The sequence below is a fragment of the Anticarsia gemmatalis genome, chromosome 13, assembly GCF_050436995.1.
Source record: "Anticarsia gemmatalis isolate Benzon Research Colony breed Stoneville strain chromosome 13, ilAntGemm2 primary, whole genome shotgun sequence".
In the NCBI taxonomy this organism is placed as follows: Eukaryota; Metazoa; Arthropoda; class Insecta; order Lepidoptera; family Erebidae; genus Anticarsia; species Anticarsia gemmatalis.
This window is the reverse complement of record NC_134757.1, coordinates 12,161,304-12,181,556: the sequence shown is the minus strand read 5'-3', so window position 1 is coordinate 12,181,556 and position 20,253 is coordinate 12,161,304. Positions and strand designations below refer to the sequence as shown.

At 38.4% G+C, this 20,253-nt stretch overlaps 1 protein-coding gene across 1 annotated transcript in view; it reads right to left on the bottom strand.

Moving 5' to 3' along the window:
* Window positions 1–6,871: 6,871 nt before the first annotated feature.
* Myo31DF (Unconventional myosin ID) overlaps window positions 6,872–20,253 on the bottom strand; it is a 52,489-nt gene continuing 39,107 nt past the window's right edge. Inside the window, exons 4-17 of the mRNA XM_076121490.1 lie at window positions 20,012–20,231; window positions 18,715–18,912; window positions 18,101–18,340; window positions 17,541–17,691; window positions 16,793–16,950; window positions 16,154–16,275; window positions 14,892–15,042; window positions 14,276–14,422; window positions 13,606–13,832; window positions 13,073–13,222; window positions 11,771–12,066; window positions 11,260–11,453; window positions 10,672–10,817; window positions 6,872–10,140 (exon numbers count right to left, since the gene is read on the bottom strand). Of these exons, the coding sequence (XP_075977605.1) occupies window positions 9,963–10,140; window positions 10,672–10,817; window positions 11,260–11,453; window positions 11,771–12,066; window positions 13,073–13,222; window positions 13,606–13,832; window positions 14,276–14,422; window positions 14,892–15,042; window positions 16,154–16,275; window positions 16,793–16,950; window positions 17,541–17,691; window positions 18,101–18,340; window positions 18,715–18,912; window positions 20,012–20,231 (2,578 nt within the window). The 3' untranslated portion in view covers window positions 6,872–9,962. The remainder of the gene's footprint in view (window positions 10,141–10,671; window positions 10,818–11,259; window positions 11,454–11,770; window positions 12,067–13,072; window positions 13,223–13,605; window positions 13,833–14,275; window positions 14,423–14,891; window positions 15,043–16,153; window positions 16,276–16,792; window positions 16,951–17,540; window positions 17,692–18,100; window positions 18,341–18,714; window positions 18,913–20,011; window positions 20,232–20,253) is intronic.

Genomic DNA, 20,253 nt, shown 5'->3' with positions numbered 1-20,253 from the left:
GTCCTTACGTAACAATGAATAAGAATTTAATTTTATGTCACAGACTTTATACACTTTGTATAGATCAAATAAAACGTGGGTTTTGGATAGGAAATGATGCAGTGAGATTTTTTTTTTATTGTTTAAAAAGACAACTCCCGCACAAGGAGTCGCTCTTGTATCGCGGGAACTTTTACAAACATACAAGCAACGGACAAGGTACAACTAGACCCGGAACAATAATTATTTGTGGATCGCACAAATAATTGTTCCGTGTGGGAATCGAACCCACGACCGACGTGGATGCAATGGTAGTGGCATGGCGACCTAATAAACCACTGCGCCACGGAGGCAGTCATGGATGTGTGAGATAACTTTGGATATCGATTGATATTGTTGGTTAAAAATTGTTTTAATAGTCGAAAAGCAGCCTATTGTCTGAATAATTGTAACTAAAATAGTTTTGAATATTCTAGACTTTATGCATTGTTTCATACCTTACTTACTTTAAGTGAGTACTTAGGCATTGAAGTGCCAATTCTAAGTTAAGTAAATTAAGCTCGCGATTTGGTCCAACTGGCAAGTTGTATCGTGGATAAAAGTATTAAGTATATCTAGGTTAAATATGTTGGCCAAAATGTCAAACCAAATCCGTTTACCCATTTTTCCATGCGATTACCAAGTGCGGAAACCCAGTCCCAATACCATTAAGCAGTGTCATCTACGCTATGATCACATCAAGTCTTACTTAACTGCACGTTGGGCGCAGTGGTTAAAGTGGTCACCTCGCCTCAACAACCGCAGCGCCGCGTGTGGTGGGTTCGAATACCACCCGGGAGAAATATTTGTGTGATGAGAACGAATATTTTTTGTGAGCCTGATTGTCAATTTATGTGTAGAAGAATGTGTATAGAAGTATATACTTATCAGTTATTTGGTTTGGTCAAGCTCTGCTTAGTTTGGAATCAAATGACCGTAAGTTTTCCAATGATATTTATTCATACATCTTATGCCAAGCAGTGAGCTATGGGCGTCTTAATCTCATAAATTTTATAAAGAAAAATATTCTAACTCCTCACAAATGACCTTTTGCCACAAAAACCACGATTCTTTTGAACCGTCTCCCACAGGGCTGAGGTCTTCGACTTCTTATGTCACAACCCACGGTAACACGTGACACTCATTACGAATCATGTTTACTAACTTACTGCAAACTTCAAAGAACATTTTCATTCGGTTTTTTCTACTACGGGTCGCAGGCGGGGATTTTCCAATGGCGTAGGATTGGGGGCCAGTATTTTAGAGATAAGTGGACGTATTACCAAATTGTTGCCGTAAAGTTTTTTGTGATTCATAAATAATGTAAGTGAACGACGTGTTTTTAACAAAATGGTAAGTTTGATAGGTTAAAGATAGCAACTTGGCTTTCTTCTGAAGTAGAGTGGATATAGAAACGACTTAGTCTTTAATATGCAATAGCCAGAAAACCTGCTAGATCTAGGAATTGCAATAAGCTTTCGACTTAACGGAAAAAATCTGTTGGTGTAATACTAAAACATACCTACATATTTTCCATCCAGATCCAAATGTTTTTACCAAAAAGTACTTTATATGTAAACAGGTGAAGTATTTAGGTACATATTTGTAATCAGTCACGTATTTTCATACATTTTTCAATAAAGCCATACCTCGCGACGTGGGTTTAACGTTGATTGACAAAATAAATCGCTTTCAGATGTTCCCAGCTATTTCATCAAACATTCCTACCGCTATGTAAACCTTTCGCAACAGATATGACGCTATTTACTTAGGGAAATAAGCAGAAGGTCTTTCAGAATCTAACAGCAGCAATCGTGTGTTCAGTGTGTTGTCGTTATAACTAGGTAGTTAATACTAAATTTTATTAGGTACCTGCTGTCCACCTGTAGAGTAAGTGTCTCCTTCTGTAATAAGAATAAATTGAGGCCTAAGTCCACTAGAATAAATGCGGAGGACTTTCTATCCTATCAAGAAATGCTTTAATTAGGCGCTCCACCCACTGCACCGCGCCTCGTCGCGTTGCGCGGGATGGCAGATTTTTACTATGGCATTTTCCCGCGCATTGCTGCGTGGGCAGTGTGTTGTGCTAGGCGTGATTTCTATACAAACTGAGATACTTGCATACAATGGTAAAATCAGCCATCCCGCATTAAACGACGAGGCGCGGTGCAGTGGGTGGAGCGCCTAAATTTTTAATTTTATTTTATAAAAGACGCCTCCCGTACTAAGAACTGCTATTGTGTCGCGGGGACATTTACAAACAAACAACGGACACAAAGTACAAGCAGATCCGAAACAATTATAAGTGGATCGCACAAACAATTGCTCCGTGTGAGAATCGAAGCGACGACCTCCCGGCGCAATTGTAGCTGCGTTGCGATCTAAAACACTGCGCCACGGAGGAAAATTTGGCGATGAAAGGTTACGATGTTTTCCTGAACCATGTTTGTTACTTTTAACGTACCTATACAAGATCATAAGGTCCGTTTATATCCGATCTGATTGTTATTCCATGGCAACGGTCGATTTAGACCAAAAACTATGAAGCCTTAAAAGACAATTTGTTGCCAAAGAAACATATCTCACTAATAATACAATAGTGCTGTAACTCAAAATACAACCTTTATTAGAATCGACGAATAACTCGTTTATCACTCCCTAATAAGGGCACAAAAATGCTCTTTGTGCTTCAAAAATTAAAAAGATGAGATCATTTTGTTACTAATAAATTACTATTTAATTTATAGTAATTTTTAATTACTACTAATTAATATTTGTGTGATGAGCACGAGTATTTGTTCTGAGCCTGAATGTTAATTTATCTATATACAGGGTGTAAACGACAGCCTACCGAAAACGAAAAAAAATGACTTTAGACACGATTCTGGTGCTTATGGCGTTGAAAATTTTCATCGGTTATTTCTTGATTTTTCCGATTTTTTATGCGTTTTTTTTTATTTTTTCTGGTATTATTTCGTTAATACTACACAATGCAACATGAATATGAAAAAAAACACCGTCATATTACTGTTTTTCACAAAAAACAGCAATGGATTAAAACAACGTATAAATTCGCTATCAGCTGTTCGGCCAACGACACCGCGCCGGCGGCGGCCGGCCGCGACGGTCGACGTCACACCGCTTACCTACGCGCGCCACACAGACACGATTACGCACACAGCTGTCAGCCTCACACTCACTAGTATGCAGCGTTACTTAGTATTTGTTCTATGTTAAAAATGAAAATTACATAATTATCCCGCTCTCCGATAAAAGGTAAATTCATAAGATTTAAAATGTGTGATATCTTATTATTACACGTACAAATACATACAGAACACCAAAAAATCCTATTGATATTCTTTAGCGCTATAAAAATCTCTAATAAACAATTTAACATGTATTGTCGCTTTGTTCCATTTGTTCTTGCAAAATTCTATTCGATATTTACACGCTCATTCATACTTCATACAAGCGCGGTGCGACTCGAAAAGTAGATGGCCGTAGTGACGCGTGACGCCGCGACCGCGCGTGGATGTTACATAGATGGGATGCGGCAAAATGGATGCTAAGTAATTCTCCGGGGATTATGAATTATGATAAGTTAGTTTCTCTGATAAGAATATTAATGGATATTGATTGTTATCATTGTTATGTACCTACATTTTTTATGGTTTAATTAAATAAACGTTTCGTGTTTATTTTATTTACTTTAAGCTGATTTTATGTTATAAATATCAAAGTATTTTAAACTTACATCAATAATGTTTGTAATGTTATTTGGTATTTGAATAAAACTACAATGCAACCAGAAACAACTGTGACAAGTAAAAATAGTAATGCCACATCAATATTTTATTGAATCTAATCTCTCGCTGGGATCCTAACTCGTCGCTCGTCACCAAATCGGCGGCGCGCGCGCGGACGACGGCGCGGAGGGAGCGGGTGGCGCGGGCGAGGGGCGGCGCGAGTGAGCGGAGAGGCGCCCGCGCCGGCGGCTCTCTTTGATCGATAGTTCGAGCAATTCGCTCGCGGAAGACGGAAGCTCTTCACCGGTGTCGTTCGTTATGTCCTATTCGTCGTGTCGTGTGTGAACTGCTGTTTATTATTACTTGTTATTGTTCCGGTTTTGAGTTGTTAGTGTTTTTATTGTTATTATTTTTGTTGTTATTGTTTTCAAAGTGCAGTTGTGTTCGTAAATAGGAAGAAATGTTGATGTGTTATGTATGGTGAAGCACGTGGAAGTGCACGGCGTGCTCTGCACCTGTACGTCCGGATCCAAAGGTACTCAAACTCTCGACATACACCAGGTATTTGCGTGTTGATAGACATTGATAACAATTTGTTTTAGCACTTCCTTATTATTGGTTACGTTTTGCTATTATTGTTTGATTTCACGTAAGCCAAGTAGGTACCTACCTACTTACAATTTTACTATGAGCTATTGTAACATACGGGCCTACTTACGATACCATAAACGATACATAAGATTGTTATCTAATGATAGCGTTGCATACTAGTGAGCGCATAGACGTGGTGGTACGCGTATGTACCTACGACGCGTCGCGACATGTCGTCGCTCAGCGCGCCGCCGCCGCCAGAAATCTCGTAGGCATGCGCGGAGATACATCGCGTTGTTCACTATACATTGAACGCTCAAAAATGACTAACTCGGGAACCAATCATTTCCGAGAAATATCGTTGGAGTAAATTTCGCGCATACAGTGTCACAAACTTACCAGTAAAGTTTTCGGTTAGCTGTCATTTACACCCTGTATATGTATGTATTTAGAAGTATATAAGTATGTTTATCAGTTGTCTGGTTACCATAGTACAAGCTCTGCTTAGTTTGGAATCAGATGACCGTATGTGAGTTGTCCAAAAATATTTATTTATTTACTAAAAAATATGTTATGGGTATAGTGTTAAGTCTAGTTGAAGTTGCGTCGATGTATTTTGAGTTAATACTACACTATTGTATTATTAGTGCGTTAAGTAACACGCAACTATAATTACACTGATATCGTAAGACTTAGAAGTCGTCGACTTCACCAGAAAGGTTCACGTAATATCGATGAAAATTATTATAATTTATATTAATTGTTGTACTAATTGCTTTATTTATAGACTGTGGTGAACATTAGTCGTTGTTACATAAATATAACAGGTAATTTACACGTGGGCTTGGTGATCGAGAATGTTAAGGATCGAAGTTCCCCGAATATATTTGAGAGTAATATTTGTTTTTGTGCTAATTATATGTGTTTCTAGTTTGCACCTCCCACGTTACTTATTGACAGTTCGAACCCGAGGCAATACAATAGCCGCGTACTGACTGACAGAGAAGCCTCGCGAGGCAATATCTCGGTCCCGCTCATTTCGATCTGAAAGAAAAGAGACCTAGATATTGCCTCGCGGGACTGCTCGATCAGTCAGTACGCGGCTAATGACTTTTCGAAGTTAGGTATGTGTGTATTAGAAATAATTATCACTTGCTCTAACGGTGAAGGAAAACATTGATGAAACCCTGCATGCCTAAAAATTGGTTTCAAAATCCCCAATCCGCACTTGACAAACTTGGTGGACTCAAGGGCTAACACCCTTCATCCTTAGGGAGGAGACCCTTGCCCAGCAGTGTGGCAATTACGGGTTAAAATAAACTGTGATAATAATTTATCTAAGCTACATTACATTCTAAATATGGGGAAATTAAAACCTACGTCTTCATTTTCCAAATATGTTATTAGCCGCATTCAAAGCCTAGACATTACTGCAATTTACTAAGTGTCATTTGTAAAACATAAAAAATGTCTAGCAATCATTCTCCTCCGCGTTTATTTTTGGAAATAAAATGATTTTCAAAAGAAATCCTTCTAATATTAGAAATGCGAAAGTTTGTGAGTATGTAGTATATGTGAGTATGGATGTTTGTTACTCTCTCACGCAAATACTACTGAATCGATTACGATGAAATTTGGTATGCAGGTAGCTGAAGACCCAGAATAACACATAGGCTACTTTTTATCCCGGAGTTCCCGAGGGATCGGATTTACACGTGAAGGGTTTCTACGCGGACGAAGTCGCGGGCGGCCTCTAGTATTAAATATTTTTTACATTTTCAACGTAACCAGAGCCCAAATACAAAACAAAACAAAAGCTGACCTTTTCTATTTTATAAACTACCCGTTCACCCTCTTATGTGGTCAGGGGATTCCAATATAGGATTACAAAAGATTTTAGTTGGCTTACTTTACCCTATCCAATCCTTGATCATGATTTAAAATAACATAGGCAACCGTGTCAAGTATGTAGATAGGTGTAGGTTGTCAATAGTTGCCTTTACACACACGTTGTATCGCGCGTGAAAAGGCGTGCGTGTAAAGGGTGTGCAAGGACAAAGGAAAGAGCGTCAAAAATATGCAAACAGTTGTTTTTATCAATTAAAATAGTGAAATTTCTATTGTATTTTAACTTCAAAGTAATTTTACAATCAATGTTTTTTTAAAAGGAAAAATACAAAAAGTAAAATGTGAGTGTACACATATTTTTAAGGCAGACTGTAGCTACGTGATAGTTTGCGTATTACGTTGGTGGATAGCAATACGATTTATGAGATACATTGACCACTTCAATAGCATATAATAATATATTTTTTTAAAGACAACTCCCGCACTACGAATTGTTCTTGTGTCGCGGGGACTTTTACAAACATACAGACACAGAGCACAATCAGACCCGAGACTTGTTCCGTGTGGGAATCGAACCCACGATCTCCCGAGGCAGAGGTACACCACCAGTCATAGAAATCACGCTCTATTTAGGAAAGTAGGTGATAATAAATCAAACATACATGAAGGGTGTAAAATTATAATATTCAACACATCGTATCAATGGCACCACGTCAAGGCACATTCACTCACTACTGTATATTGTATAACTAGAATAAACTCGCTGTATCACTACTATGGGTCATTCGCAACAGTGGCAACACAACCGAATTGTAACAACCAATATTAAGTAAATAGGTTTCACCCCCCACCTTTTTGTCCACCTAGGGATATGTTTCGAAATTCTTTTAGTAGGCAACAATGATTTTCGGTACTATAATAACAATGTTATATTATTTTCAATCCCTTTTTTAACTAACCTTGAGTTTAAAGTTGAAACTTTTAACTGCGTTATTAATATTTCTAACTAAAGTTAACGTCGCAAGCCTGGTATTTTAGTCTATACAGTAATTTTTAATTTGTAAAAAAAAAACTCCTGTAAAATGTTTTACGTCCCGCGCAAAGCTATCCAAGCTTAGATTAGGCAAACCATGCAATATTTTTTCATTAATAAACAAATTTTATGTACGTAACAAAATAAATACGTAAAACAAAAATTAAACACTGTTGCAAATCACCCATAGTTCAAAGTTTTAATCTAATTTTAATACTGAACTAAATTAATAAATAACATTATTACATCACTGTGCGTTTTCAATCACAATAAAGATAAAATCTCACAAATAACTTTAGAGAAAGCGTAGTAGTTTCGCTACAACTAAAACAAAGCAATTCTCATGATAAAGAATAGCCATCATTTTCTTTAGCCAGGTCCATTCTTAGGCTCGATTCACACTGAAACGTCAGTGTTAGCGCCGAGAAAGATTCTGCGATCAGTACCGGTACAAGGGCGACTGTTCGCACCACCACGGGCAGTCGAGCTATTCAAACGATTTTGGTCTCTTAATGATATTGATAAAGTTTAGAATTGTTTAAGACTGAAAGCGCTCGCCGCGCCTCTGCCAGCTTTAACCGTCCCGATGCGAATTGTGCCTTAGTAGTGTGACATGCTTTTCTAAAGTTATCGTTCCTGTATCTTTATTTAAAAACACAACTCAAAAAATTATATAAAAAATAATAATGTATTCTCGGAATACGCGTAACACAACGCGTAATGAGAATAACTAAAATTATTCGTTTCTTTATAAAATGTGCAGTTACTACGCTAATCGTTTAAACGCTAAATAATTATTATAACATCAAAACTTAATTATATTTTAGCACTTTTTTATCATTATTAAGTTACATTTTAACATTATTTGACTGTACAATACGAAAGCATTCATTCGCTAAGAATATTTTAAAAATAATACGCCAATCATATTTGCGTATTTGAAACCTCCCATGGCGTATTAGTTGCAACAGCCCATAGGTAGCTATTTACTTGAAAACTTGATATTTTCAATTTAAAAAGAGTATATATAGACCAACATACATTTTAATACACTTAATACGCCGGGTAAAGTTAAAATTGCGTATAATAATACGCACTCTTAAATATTTCTCATATCGTATTATTTCAACATAATCTTAGCGAACGACTATTATTTAAACTCCAAAACCTTTTATAAAAATGCGTTACAATTATTTAATAATAAAATATTTACAATAACATAATGTGATGTTTTATTATTATTAAATCGTTTCAAAATAATAATTAACATAATATAAGGCACATGTTACGTACTTTGTTTAACTGTATATGTATTTAAGGTACCATTTTTATAATTTGTAACGAAAATCATTCTATTGGCAATTATTCTCTTCAAAAAATATCATAATCGCGGCATAGAACTGTCATGGCGACGCTTAGTAGTTTTGTCGATTGCCACTAGGTGGCTTTGTTCTAAACAAAACCTAAAATGAGTTTGGGCATTATCATTTTCTTGAGTAATAATTGCCAATCGAATTCAGTGTCTATGACATATTTCTACTCTATTATTTCATATTTTGTTTCTGTAACAATATTTAAATGTAAAATCTGTATTAAAATTATCTACAATTATTTTACACAATTTTCAAAAACTCATTGGAATTGATAAAATGTAGCCCAATTACCAAATAATAATTAAAACATTAATTAATTTATAATCAAACAATAAATATGTACACCATTAAAAACACTCTTAATGTTGCCATTGTTATAAATACAAATAATGTTACTAGCACTAAAAATAGCTTAACTTTTTATTTATTAAGGTACTTTACTTTTATTACAAGGCCGCTTTACTGAAATGCATCAAATCAGTCACACACGATAAAAAAAAGATTATTATGGACATTTTAAAATGTCATCCAAAAACAGTAGATTTAAATATTTGTATGAAAAAACATTTTATTTAAACAATTACATTATTTCCTTCATTTTATTACATTTCTCATAAATAAGGTTAGAAATACTTATTCCCACTTTCACCATTTAAATAAGTATTGTTCAAATTGGCTGTTTGAATTTTGTCACCTATTTTTATCAGAAACATTATCCATTGGATAGTTTACCCGATATTTATTCATAAATCTTTAAACTGGCCTTAAAAGACTTTTAAAATGGACAACTGTAAATATTTTATCACAATTTGTTACATGTAAAGGCCTCTTATATTTTAATTTTTAAAAGTAAGGCCACATTACTTTAAATCCCTTTTTATAAATGAACGGAGAATTTATTAACATTGCATATAGATTTTACGCAGAAAACTGATAAGTTATTTATTAGCTATAAAATATTTTTGTAGATGTATTTTGTAGTTAACTGTTAAACTTTATGGTATAACAAGACAACTTGCTATAATGACTGCATATGTTTTATACTTTCAAAGGCTTACTTTCTTTCTAAGCTGACGTCGATTGCGTATGTATACCTGATGTTGTACGTGACAATGTATCGTTAACGAATGCATCTGATTTTCCTAAAGGTTCGATCGACGAGATATTTTATGTGATACTACTCAGCCAACGAGCGCGGTTAATATTTCTGTATAATAAGCAACCGACGTATGTGACCGATACAAACCCGACAAAACGACAGCTTAAGTAAAAATCAAGCCTTAAACATATTGGGTACTAGCCCTAACATTGTAGTTATAAGTGTTTTATCTTAAACAGTCCCATACCGGTCTACGCCCTGGCCGAAGCAGGGTGGTAAGTGATGACGTTGTGTGCGTGCGTGAAGGGCGGGATGTCGTGCGCGGGCGACGCCGGGAGCGACGCCTGTAGCGCGCGGGTCTTGCCGCCTAGGGTGCAGCGGGTCGTGGCGCCGCTCTCTACTTCCACTGTTAACTCTTGGCCGGTTAACCTGAAAAAATTGTGTTGTTAATTTGGTTTTGTCACATTGAAATATGTATAAGAATGTCCGCATTGGTAGTCAAGAGAAACCACAAAATTAATAGTGGGTTCAACCAATGGTTTTTCGAAGATATGTCGTGTGTATTAACAATAGTTATCACTTGCTCTACGGTGAAGAAAAACATCGTGATGGAACCTACCACGCCAGTTTTTTAAACAATTCTTAAAGCAAAGTCCCCACTCGCACGTAGCCCGTATGGTGGACTTAAGGGTTAGCCCCCTCCTTCATTCCGTAAGAAGATCCTTGCCCAGTAGTGAGACAGAATTGGGTTATGACTTTTATACAATAGGGATTTATTTAAATTGACTGAAATACAATAAAGTTTGGTTTTACTAAAATATTGCAATAAGATTTGGTTAAATTCGGCTGGATCAACCTCACTGCACAAAAACATAGCGCTAAGATCAGGTAGAAGCGGCTTAATTAATCTCTAGCGGGTTTATTATTAACAAAACAATAATTAAATAACTAAATACTCACATATTATATCTATTAGCAAGCACACCAAGCAGTTCTCCGACTAGATCATGTCCGGCCACCAGTCCCACGACCAGGTCGTTCTTAGCTGAAGGTATACTGATCACCACTAGCTGCGCGTCTGAACTCATTATTCTTAGAGCACCAACCTGGCAAAGAAAATATAATGTAAAAACTACTTTTGGTTGATACAAGGATATATATAAGATAGAACTACGGTAAATCTGCAATTTTTCAGTTATTGAAGTGTAACGTGGTACAAGTTTACTTCCACGTAATTTACTGAAACCTAAGTGGTTAGTTATGGTATAGGGTAACATGGCATTGAAGAAAATCAAACAGACTATAAAATCCCAAACACACTTTACTTGAACTGAGAATCAAATCCAGAACCCTGTCGTCTTCAGTAGCATGTACCACTAGTATCATAGAAACAATCCAAAAATATCCCACAGACTGTTAAATTTCAAACACACTTTACTTGACCCGGAAATTGAACCAAGGATCTTGCGATCTTCAATCGTACATTTTCCACTAGCTACCCAGAGACAATCTAAACGATATTTCAAGAGTGTTTTAATAATATCTTACCTCAGTAATAGACGTAGGTTTCTTCAGCGGTTTGAAGCTGTTAGCATCAAGCTTGAATATAAACGAGTCGGTAACAAGCAGGCATCGTTCAGCCAGCTTGTTGTATCGGTTGAACTTGTGCACCTTGCACGAGAATAACGCGCGACCGATCTGTTGGGACTTCTGTAGGGAGGCCAGTTGAGACGAGTATGTGGCTGGAACAAAGAACACACGTTAAGTTTGATACGAAATATATATTATGTAATATGAGTGTTTTTCAAAATGATTTTATAGATATACTAGTTGACCAGGTAAACGTTGTTTTGCCATATATTTCTTCTTTCAATGTTAGGTGTGGATAAACATTTTCACTAAGGGACTTTGGCCGATTCTCAGATCTACTCAATATCCTTACAAAATTTCATGAGAATCGGTCAAAATTTATTTTTGATGATCATTTAGTGATACATCAACATTATGACACAAGAATTTTATAAATTAGATGTGATGCAGTAATGAATGTGGAACTCACCAGCTTTACTATTATACTTGAAGTCCGCCAAATAATCTCCCAGCCACTGCCTGCTCTGTCCCCACTCGGTCCTCCTGCCCCTGAGCGCACTGGCGGCACAGATCTTGAGCTTGAGCTGCGGCCACTGGTCGCGCGGGATGGGCTTGAGCACGAGGTAGGCGCGCCACCGCCGGTAGGCCGCCTGCAGCAGCGCGGCCGGCACGCGGCGCGGCGCCGCCGGCCAGCGCGGGATCGTGCCGCGGTGACGCTGCAACTCCACCTGCAGCTCGCGGATGTAGCGACGGTACTGGTAGCGTCTGCAGACAAATAGCTTGTTAAGCAGCTGTCTCACCGACAACGGTCAACGAGTGACGAGTACAGCTAGAATTGGAAACGAACGTCGGGTGATCAAATAAGGTATCCTAACCTTTAAATTTTCAATCGCGTATAAGACCCGTTATATTATAATATTATTTGGAAACGAGTTGACGAGCCACAGGGAGCGAGCGATAGTTGTGTAGCTCTGCTACAAGCGAGTGTGAGAGTGAGGCGAGCAATTACTCGTATCACTCGCTCGCGGCAGCAAAGCGTACGTACAGGTACAGTCCTGCGCCGAGCGCGTTGCTCTGTCAGTGAGTTTTCTAATCGCTTAGCGAGCGTTATCTTTCGCAGCTCTTGTCGATCAGCAACAAACTAGTGAAGCGAATGCTCGCCGGCAGTGTGAACAGTCAGCGATCAACAATTTGTATATGTATCTCTTCTGTTTACACGGAATGTATATCTATTATACGTTTCTTGAATGAGAATAGCCGATAGTTAGTCGTTTTCTCTTCGGCTGTGGGACAAGTGCCTAAGGCTTGCTTTACACTTCCTTGAGGAACCGAGTGAAGATAGGCATAAAAACTCGCGCCACAAGGTGACGACGCTTGGCAGCCACATCAGTCAACTGGCGACCACGGTCGATGTTATCCGATTGAAACGTCGGGTAAGCCAGTAAGGTATACAAATCTTTAATTTTCAAGGGAGTTTAAGACCCGTTACATTATAATGTTATTAAGACTCCCTGTTTCAGAAAGATTAGACTATAAAAACTTACAATTGTGCTATTTTTAGATTTTTACACAAAGTTTTGTACATCATTTTAGAAGATTATTTAGGGGAAAATTTAATATTTCAACAAGGTAATCACGTTAAACACTGTACAAACACAAAAAGCAATTCGACACGATAATTCTATAATGCACGGCCGCTTTGTGATATCACAAACATGTATAATATGGCAAACAATAACCAATAACTTGTCAAAAAATCACAAATACTAACTTCCAAGCGTTAAATATGACGTAAGCAGCCTTCATCTTCTTGTAGCGCATCCTGGCGATGGTCCCGCGCCACAACTTCTGAAGCAATATCACTATGGACGGTATCAGCTCGGCGCGCGCCGCTTCCAAACCGTGCAGGGTTTTCGCACTCCTGGGAAATTAATGAAAATATTATTAAGTATGCAAATTCTTGAACCTGATTCAGATTAGTTTGGCATAAAGCATTCACCTTTTAAAGCAGTTTATAGCCATTTGCACTACATATTGAATACACATTTGAATCACAGGAGCTATTGTCTGCCATTTGGAAACGTCATAATTATTGACTAAGTGTGTCTCACAGCCTCAGAAATACGCAGAAATCACAGAATATTTTTAGCTACGAAACCTTTAAAATGCTTTTCCTTTATCCATATACACACACAAAAAAAAAATTGTTCCTCGACACGCACTGTGGTGCATTTCTTATTCCGAGAGAGGAGACTCTCGCTCGAGAAATGATTACAATGTACATTTTTTCAAAATGAGACATACCTAATAAACAGTTTAGTATGTCCAAACTGCACATCAGTAACATGGAGGTCTCTGAGCAGCACCATGACGGCGTCCTTGTCGCTGTTCCCGCGGAAGTTGGGCCACGTGTACTGCGACAGCATCTTGTAGCGCTTCAGGAACCGGTCGTAGCGCTGCCGGGACGCGAACCCGGCGCGACGCACGCGCACGTTCTCCACCAGGCCGAGGTACGCTACTTGGTGACGGACCTGTGGTAAAATGTATTTATTAGAGAAGAAATATAGTGTATAAGGCTGTAGATAATTTGAAAAATAGAATACGTTAGAAAGTTTAAGTTCAACGTTTAGGATAGAACTGTTGCAATAGAGAAAAAAAACGCTTCGAATTGAAAACCTCTTAATTTTTTGAAGTAGGTTCAAAATTGTGTATAGAAATTCTGTAGAGCTCCTCTATTCAGTTTCAAAGAAAAGTAGAGTTCATTAAATCAGTACCTTCGAATAAGTCTAATTATTCGAAGGTATTAGCAATTTAGTACGTCCAAACTATTACCATATAAAAATCACACCTATGTATAATTCGTTTTTTACGATAATTAGATAAAATCAATTTGGGCTGAACGGCAAATATTCCAACAACTATTTTGGAAATAAACAAACTGTCCGTAACCTGAATATTAGCAAGAGTTACTTACAAGTTGATCATCCCAGGTGTTAGGCGTCTGCAGCGGGTTCGGTTTGACGCAGCGCACGTAGAACGGCTCCTTGCTCTGCAGCCCCGTCACCAGCGCCGCCATCGAGTTGCGGAACAGAGTCGCGGCTGACGGCGGACGTTTAGATGTCTATGGAGAAACAGGTATAAAATATTTATAGGTACATCTAATATGAAATGGTCTAAATGAATTTAATTAATTACTGTGCCAGGCTGTGTTGGCTAAGTGTTCTACCTGGATGCTAGTGTAAGGATTTAAATGAAAATAGTAAGAGTCAACTTTTGAGCTCTATTAATAAATGATTTGTTTTTGAAATGAAGATAGAGCATAGCAAATAACGCATTGGATTCAGCACTCTGGCCAAGTAAAGAGCTACTTATTTGTCCTTTAAAAAACTGTACGTGTGTGTCTGAAATTTTCTCTCAAAGTTCACCTCTATAGTTAAAAGAAGTGATAAATATTTTGAATACAAACTTAACTACAATAAGTCATTGATGAGATTGAACCTGAAAATTTAAGCCCTAAAATTCTTAGAGTACTGCTGAACTTGCTGAACGAATCTTTATAAAATTTTGCTGGTAGATAGTTATATAGTTACCTTTTGTATATTAGTGCCGCCCTCCGGCCACATGTCGGCGAGGGAGGCGTTGGTGGAGGAGTGCAGCAGTCGCTTGAGGTCCTGCCACAGGGAGTCCTTGTTCTTGTCCATGAACCCCGTGCACGCGTACGTCACGTCACCCGCGTAGTGGCTGCGAGTTAAATAGCAATTGATATTTACGATTATATTTTCGAAAAATATATTTTGTGCTATGTTGTTACAAATATTCGGCCGCGTATTTTGAAATAGATGTTTTCTCCAAATAATACAATAATCAAACGTTCATTAATATATTAATACTTTTTTTTTTTTTTTTAGCCTGTACTGTCCCACTGCTGGGCAAAGGCCTCCCCCATTTTCTTCCAGTCCCCTCTATCTCCTGCTATTCGTGTCCAATTAATATTAAAGGCATCTAGATCGTCACGCCAGCGCTTCTTGGGTCTGCCCCGACGGCGACGTCCCTCTGTAGGCACCCATTGCGTGCTGATCCGTGCCCATCTATCTGGGTGCATGCGGCTGACGTGACCCGCCCACTCCCATTTAAGCTTTGCTGTTTTTGTGCCCACATCAGTAATGCCAGTCCGTGAACGTATGTCCGAGTTTCGGATTTTATTTATTAATTTTATTCCAAGAACACTGCGTTCTATGGCTCTTTGGCAAACCTTGAGTTTGGACTTTTGAGACTCAGTCAGTGACCATGTTTGAGCTCCGTAAGTTAGGACGGGCAGAATACACATGTCGATGAGTTTACGCTTGAGAGACATTAGAAGGTCACCCTTCATTAGCGCTTTCATGGACCAGTAGCTCTTCCAGGCATTTTCGATCCGGCGATCGATTTCTTTGTCCTGCCTGTTCTCGAAGGAGACTAACTGGCCCAGGTAAACGTACTCATCGACATAGTGTAATTCCTGCCCGTCAACCTCGACCTTACGTTTTCTGCTGTTGGTCATTATCTTTGTCTTGGATTGATTCATCGTCAGTCCAACCTCAAGGCTTGCTGTGTTCAGGTCTTGGAGCATTTTTTCGATGCCCGTGGCAGATGGCGCGAAAAGGACGATATCGTCGGCGAATCTTAGGTTGGTAAGCCTATTTTCGCCGACCATAATGCTAACTATAAAAAATCGCGTTACGGTCGACGCCACAATAATGGGTTTGAGAATCATTGTTCCTGTCTTCAAAACTTTAAAGCTTCTTATAAATCTTATAATTTACTTCAGTTTAATGTTTTCGGATATAACACTTTTTAAACGATTAATACTCACGTAATTCTAAAGTCGACGCCATGTTTAAGTTTCTTGTCGGTGGGTGCGAGTTGTCGTGATGTGTAGTGCTTGTGTCCTTTCAGACGTCTGTCCATCGCTTCTAGTAGCTGCTGGTCTGATATCTGTCGACATATAACAAGTTTTATTATACAATTGTAACCGGTAATGTATCTCCAATTCAATTGCCAAAAAGCCCAGAAAGTTTTTCTGTCAAGTAATTGGTGTGACGATTTGGACAGTTATCTGCATGGTTAACAGGAAATAGTCCTAGATAGAGACGGGTGGAAAAATTTAGTGGGGCGGGGGGCTAACTTTGCCCAGAGCACGTGTCACCGTCGATCCTGCGCCTGACCTCTTACTGGTTGTGTCGATAATCCGTATATTGCATACATTTGGGCACTATATTCACGCCAAACGCGCGAACTAAGTCATGTCATTACTCATTTTATCGGAGTCTCTTGCTCGCACTTACATGCCACATACCTATGGTTCTTTTGATTATGATGTAGTTCGCGCGTTTGTAACGGTCTGAGTATAGAAACAAACTACTGTCCAGTTCGCTGTTCTGATGAATCTGGCTGCTGTAGCCGACTATCTACTAAGGGAATATGACTATTATAAGTGTAACGTATGTGTCACCTTAGTGGGGTTGAGGCAGGCCTCGTCCATGATGGCGATGATCCCCTGGTGCGGCGCGTCCACCAGCTCGCAGATGACGCGGTTGTTGAAGTACTTGATGGGCGTCCACTGGATCCCCTCGCGGGCGTACTCCTCCTGCTCCTGCTTCAGCACCAGCTCTGGACACAATAAAAACAATTCGTTAATTTTATACACGACTATTACCCCGGTTTCTGAGGTACATTTAGCAGTAGTTTATCCATTCAATAGCGTTAAAACTCATATAAAAAAACGCTATTGAACAGATAAACTACCACTAAATGTACTCAGAAACCGGGGGTCAGCCTCATGCATTAGCAGTGCACGTAAAATGTGGAGATTATACGCGACATAGTAGCAGAATAGCGTGCACGTAGCATTTTGACCACGTACTTATGCAGCATTAACCGATTCCGTGTGGGGGTCTTTTTAGCGATCTTTACATGTTGCCTGTGCAGCATCATCCGCACGGAAACGGTAAAAGGCCGTCCAGTGAAGAAGAAAGCCTTAGGAATTTCATTACAGCATTTCTTTTGATATAGTAAGACTATAGAGGCAATAAAGTTTTTTTTTAATCATAAAGTAAAACTTTAATAATTATAATATTTTGTCAAACTACCCACTTTAAAAAAAAAACACAATTAACGCAGAGCTTTGTACCCTATTAAAATGCCCATCATTTTATGCCTACTAAATATTCAAAACTGAAGTTTAAACGTATAAAACTCACCAATAAACAGTTGCTGTAGCTTCTCATTACAGTAGTTGATACAGAACTGTTCGAAGCTGTTGGTCTCGAAGATCTCGAAGCCGTAGATGTCGAGCACGCCGATCAACGTGCTCTTGTACGTGTTCGCCGGCACGTCGATCGCTTTGTTTATCTGTTTGAAATAGACTTTATTTAGTAGGAAGTAAGGTTGAAAGTTGAATGAAGAAATTTATATAAGATAGTCTATAAGATTAAGTGTTTTAGATATAAGACTATATTGCCATGGAAATAAGGTTTACATTTGCATGGTTTTAAAAGTTGTCAGTTTTTCCCTCAAATCTCACTTTGTTTGATTGGCAAAACACAAATTAGAACCGTTTCATTTGAAATATGTAACTTAGATTGTCCACTTAAATGGTCACCTGAACACCCTTTCCCTTCAATTTTGTCTTATAGTCAAATCAACATATTATCGTAGACTATCAATAAAATAAAATCACAATATTTTAGAAAAAAAACTGTTCCCTATGTAAAACACAACACATCTTCATAATTTGACATTTAAATACAATCATAAATACCTGCTGAACAATCCAAGTGAACAGTCTATCATAGGCCGCTTTAGCCAACGCCAGCCTGGTATAATTGGCATCAGACAACGAGTGTTCCTTGCTCACGAGCTCCCCTCCCGCGGACAGCACGCGGCCTGACATGGCGCTGCGGAGAGCTGACTCCGAGACACCGAGTGCTGTGACGCATTGCCGGAGTGGACCCCCGATGTTGAGTTGGCCGTCGGGAGTTTCTGTGAATGTGAGCTCTCCCTGGAAAGAAGAAAGTGAGGTTGGGTTATAAAAGTACTTTATTGAACTTGAAATGCTATGTGCCTCTGATGGGTAACTGTCTTCCGTAAAGAGAGAAGGCCTCGAGTCTACCACACTGGAAAACTGTGGATTGACCCTGTCAATGCACGTTTGTACACTGTCCAAGTAAAGTAGTTATACATAAGAATAATATACAAAAAATATGTTTTCAGTAAACGTATTTATATTATTACTCTAAAGCAATGACTGTTATTAACAATGTCAACGCCATCTAGCGGAGTATAGCAAAACTAGCAACAGTTACCAAAAGTTCTGAATTGCGTCGTGCAAATTTAAACAACTAGAAACCTTCAAACTTATATTCGAGTACTTACCAACAATATAACTCCAGCGACGATACTCCAAATATCATCAACTACCGAGGCATTAAAGCCTAATGAGTTGAAGGCACTGTTTGTTACTGAGTACAGCTTGGAGTCTTGCGCGGTCGCTCGCTCGCTGCCCAGTATCTTGTACACACCGCTTGATGATAGACCGAACTTCTTTACTTGAGAGTTGTTTGTGCTGAGCAACTGGAAATAAAAATAAATATTTTATATTGAGTTTCTTTGTAAAAATCTAGCCTCTTTTACAGCAGATGTGTTTTGTATTTATAATAGTGTTAAGCTAACGCGATTGTTGGAACACGATAATTCAAAACGGAGCTCGAAACTATTGAAATTGGATGCAGTTGCACGTTGACAGCGTATACGTGCACCGCCCGTATAACGTAAACTTGTATGTATAAGACATTCTTAATACAAGTTCAAAATTCTTTTTCGCTATAAGGACCTTTCAACAGAAAAAGAAACAAATAGCTCAGACCGACCCGGGAATTGAACCCCAGACCTCATGATATAAATCTCAGACTAAGGTTTGTCACAATTACGTGTCGTTTTTTGACAATAGCTCACGTAGCACAAGGCTTAGAAATATATTTGACACGTGAAATAATTGATAAACAATCCATGCAACGCCGTACATAAACAAAGAACATTCCTAGTCGTCTGGAAACAATTACACGGCCTGAGACAATAGTCAAAATTACGTAACAACGGGAACGATCTATGATATAAGCATTAGTTGATGTTTATAAACAATTATAGACGTCGTGAGTATTTGTTTTATATGGAAGATCTGTTTGAGAGATGCTAATAAATTATCTAAAGGTCTATATCTTCCCTATATTACATGACAAAAAAAATGCAAAACGTAAATGGTAAAACTAGTAAGGTGCCCAGTGACTTAATTTTAAATTATTAATTAGTTAACCAAATGTAGTGGTTCTTTTAATCATACAGTGGAGATAGTAAATAATGTAGCAAAAATGAGCGCAGATGTAATGAAGAGTTCGTAACTTGTCGCATAATTTCCGCGGACATATTTCAGGGATCTAAGATGTATCACTATCAGAAAGAGATGGCGTTAGATATTATAGGGCTATCTTTCTCTCATCGTAAAACTATGGTAGATTTGGTTTATCATTGTACTATTCCGGAACCTGGCCAAAAAGCCAAGTGCCCTTAAATGTTGTCGGGACCAGGTATGTTTTAGTTACGCAGTGTTTTGTACACCTAATGATAAAAGGCATGATATAGCATGAAGTTATTAATTCTTCTTTCAATATCTTACCTGATAGAAAGAATGGAAGTTCCTCTCGCCAGGCTGCAGACAGACGACCCTGCTCTTCTCCAGCAGGTAGTTGCTGATATGTCCACCGACAGGATCGCCCTTGTAGTCGAAGTGTATGTCCATGTACTTGCCGAACCGCGACGAGTTGTCGTTACGTGTCGTCTTCGCGTTACCAAACGTTTCGAGTATCGAGTTTGATTGAATAAGGACGTTTTTTACCCTGAAATAGAACATTTTTAATA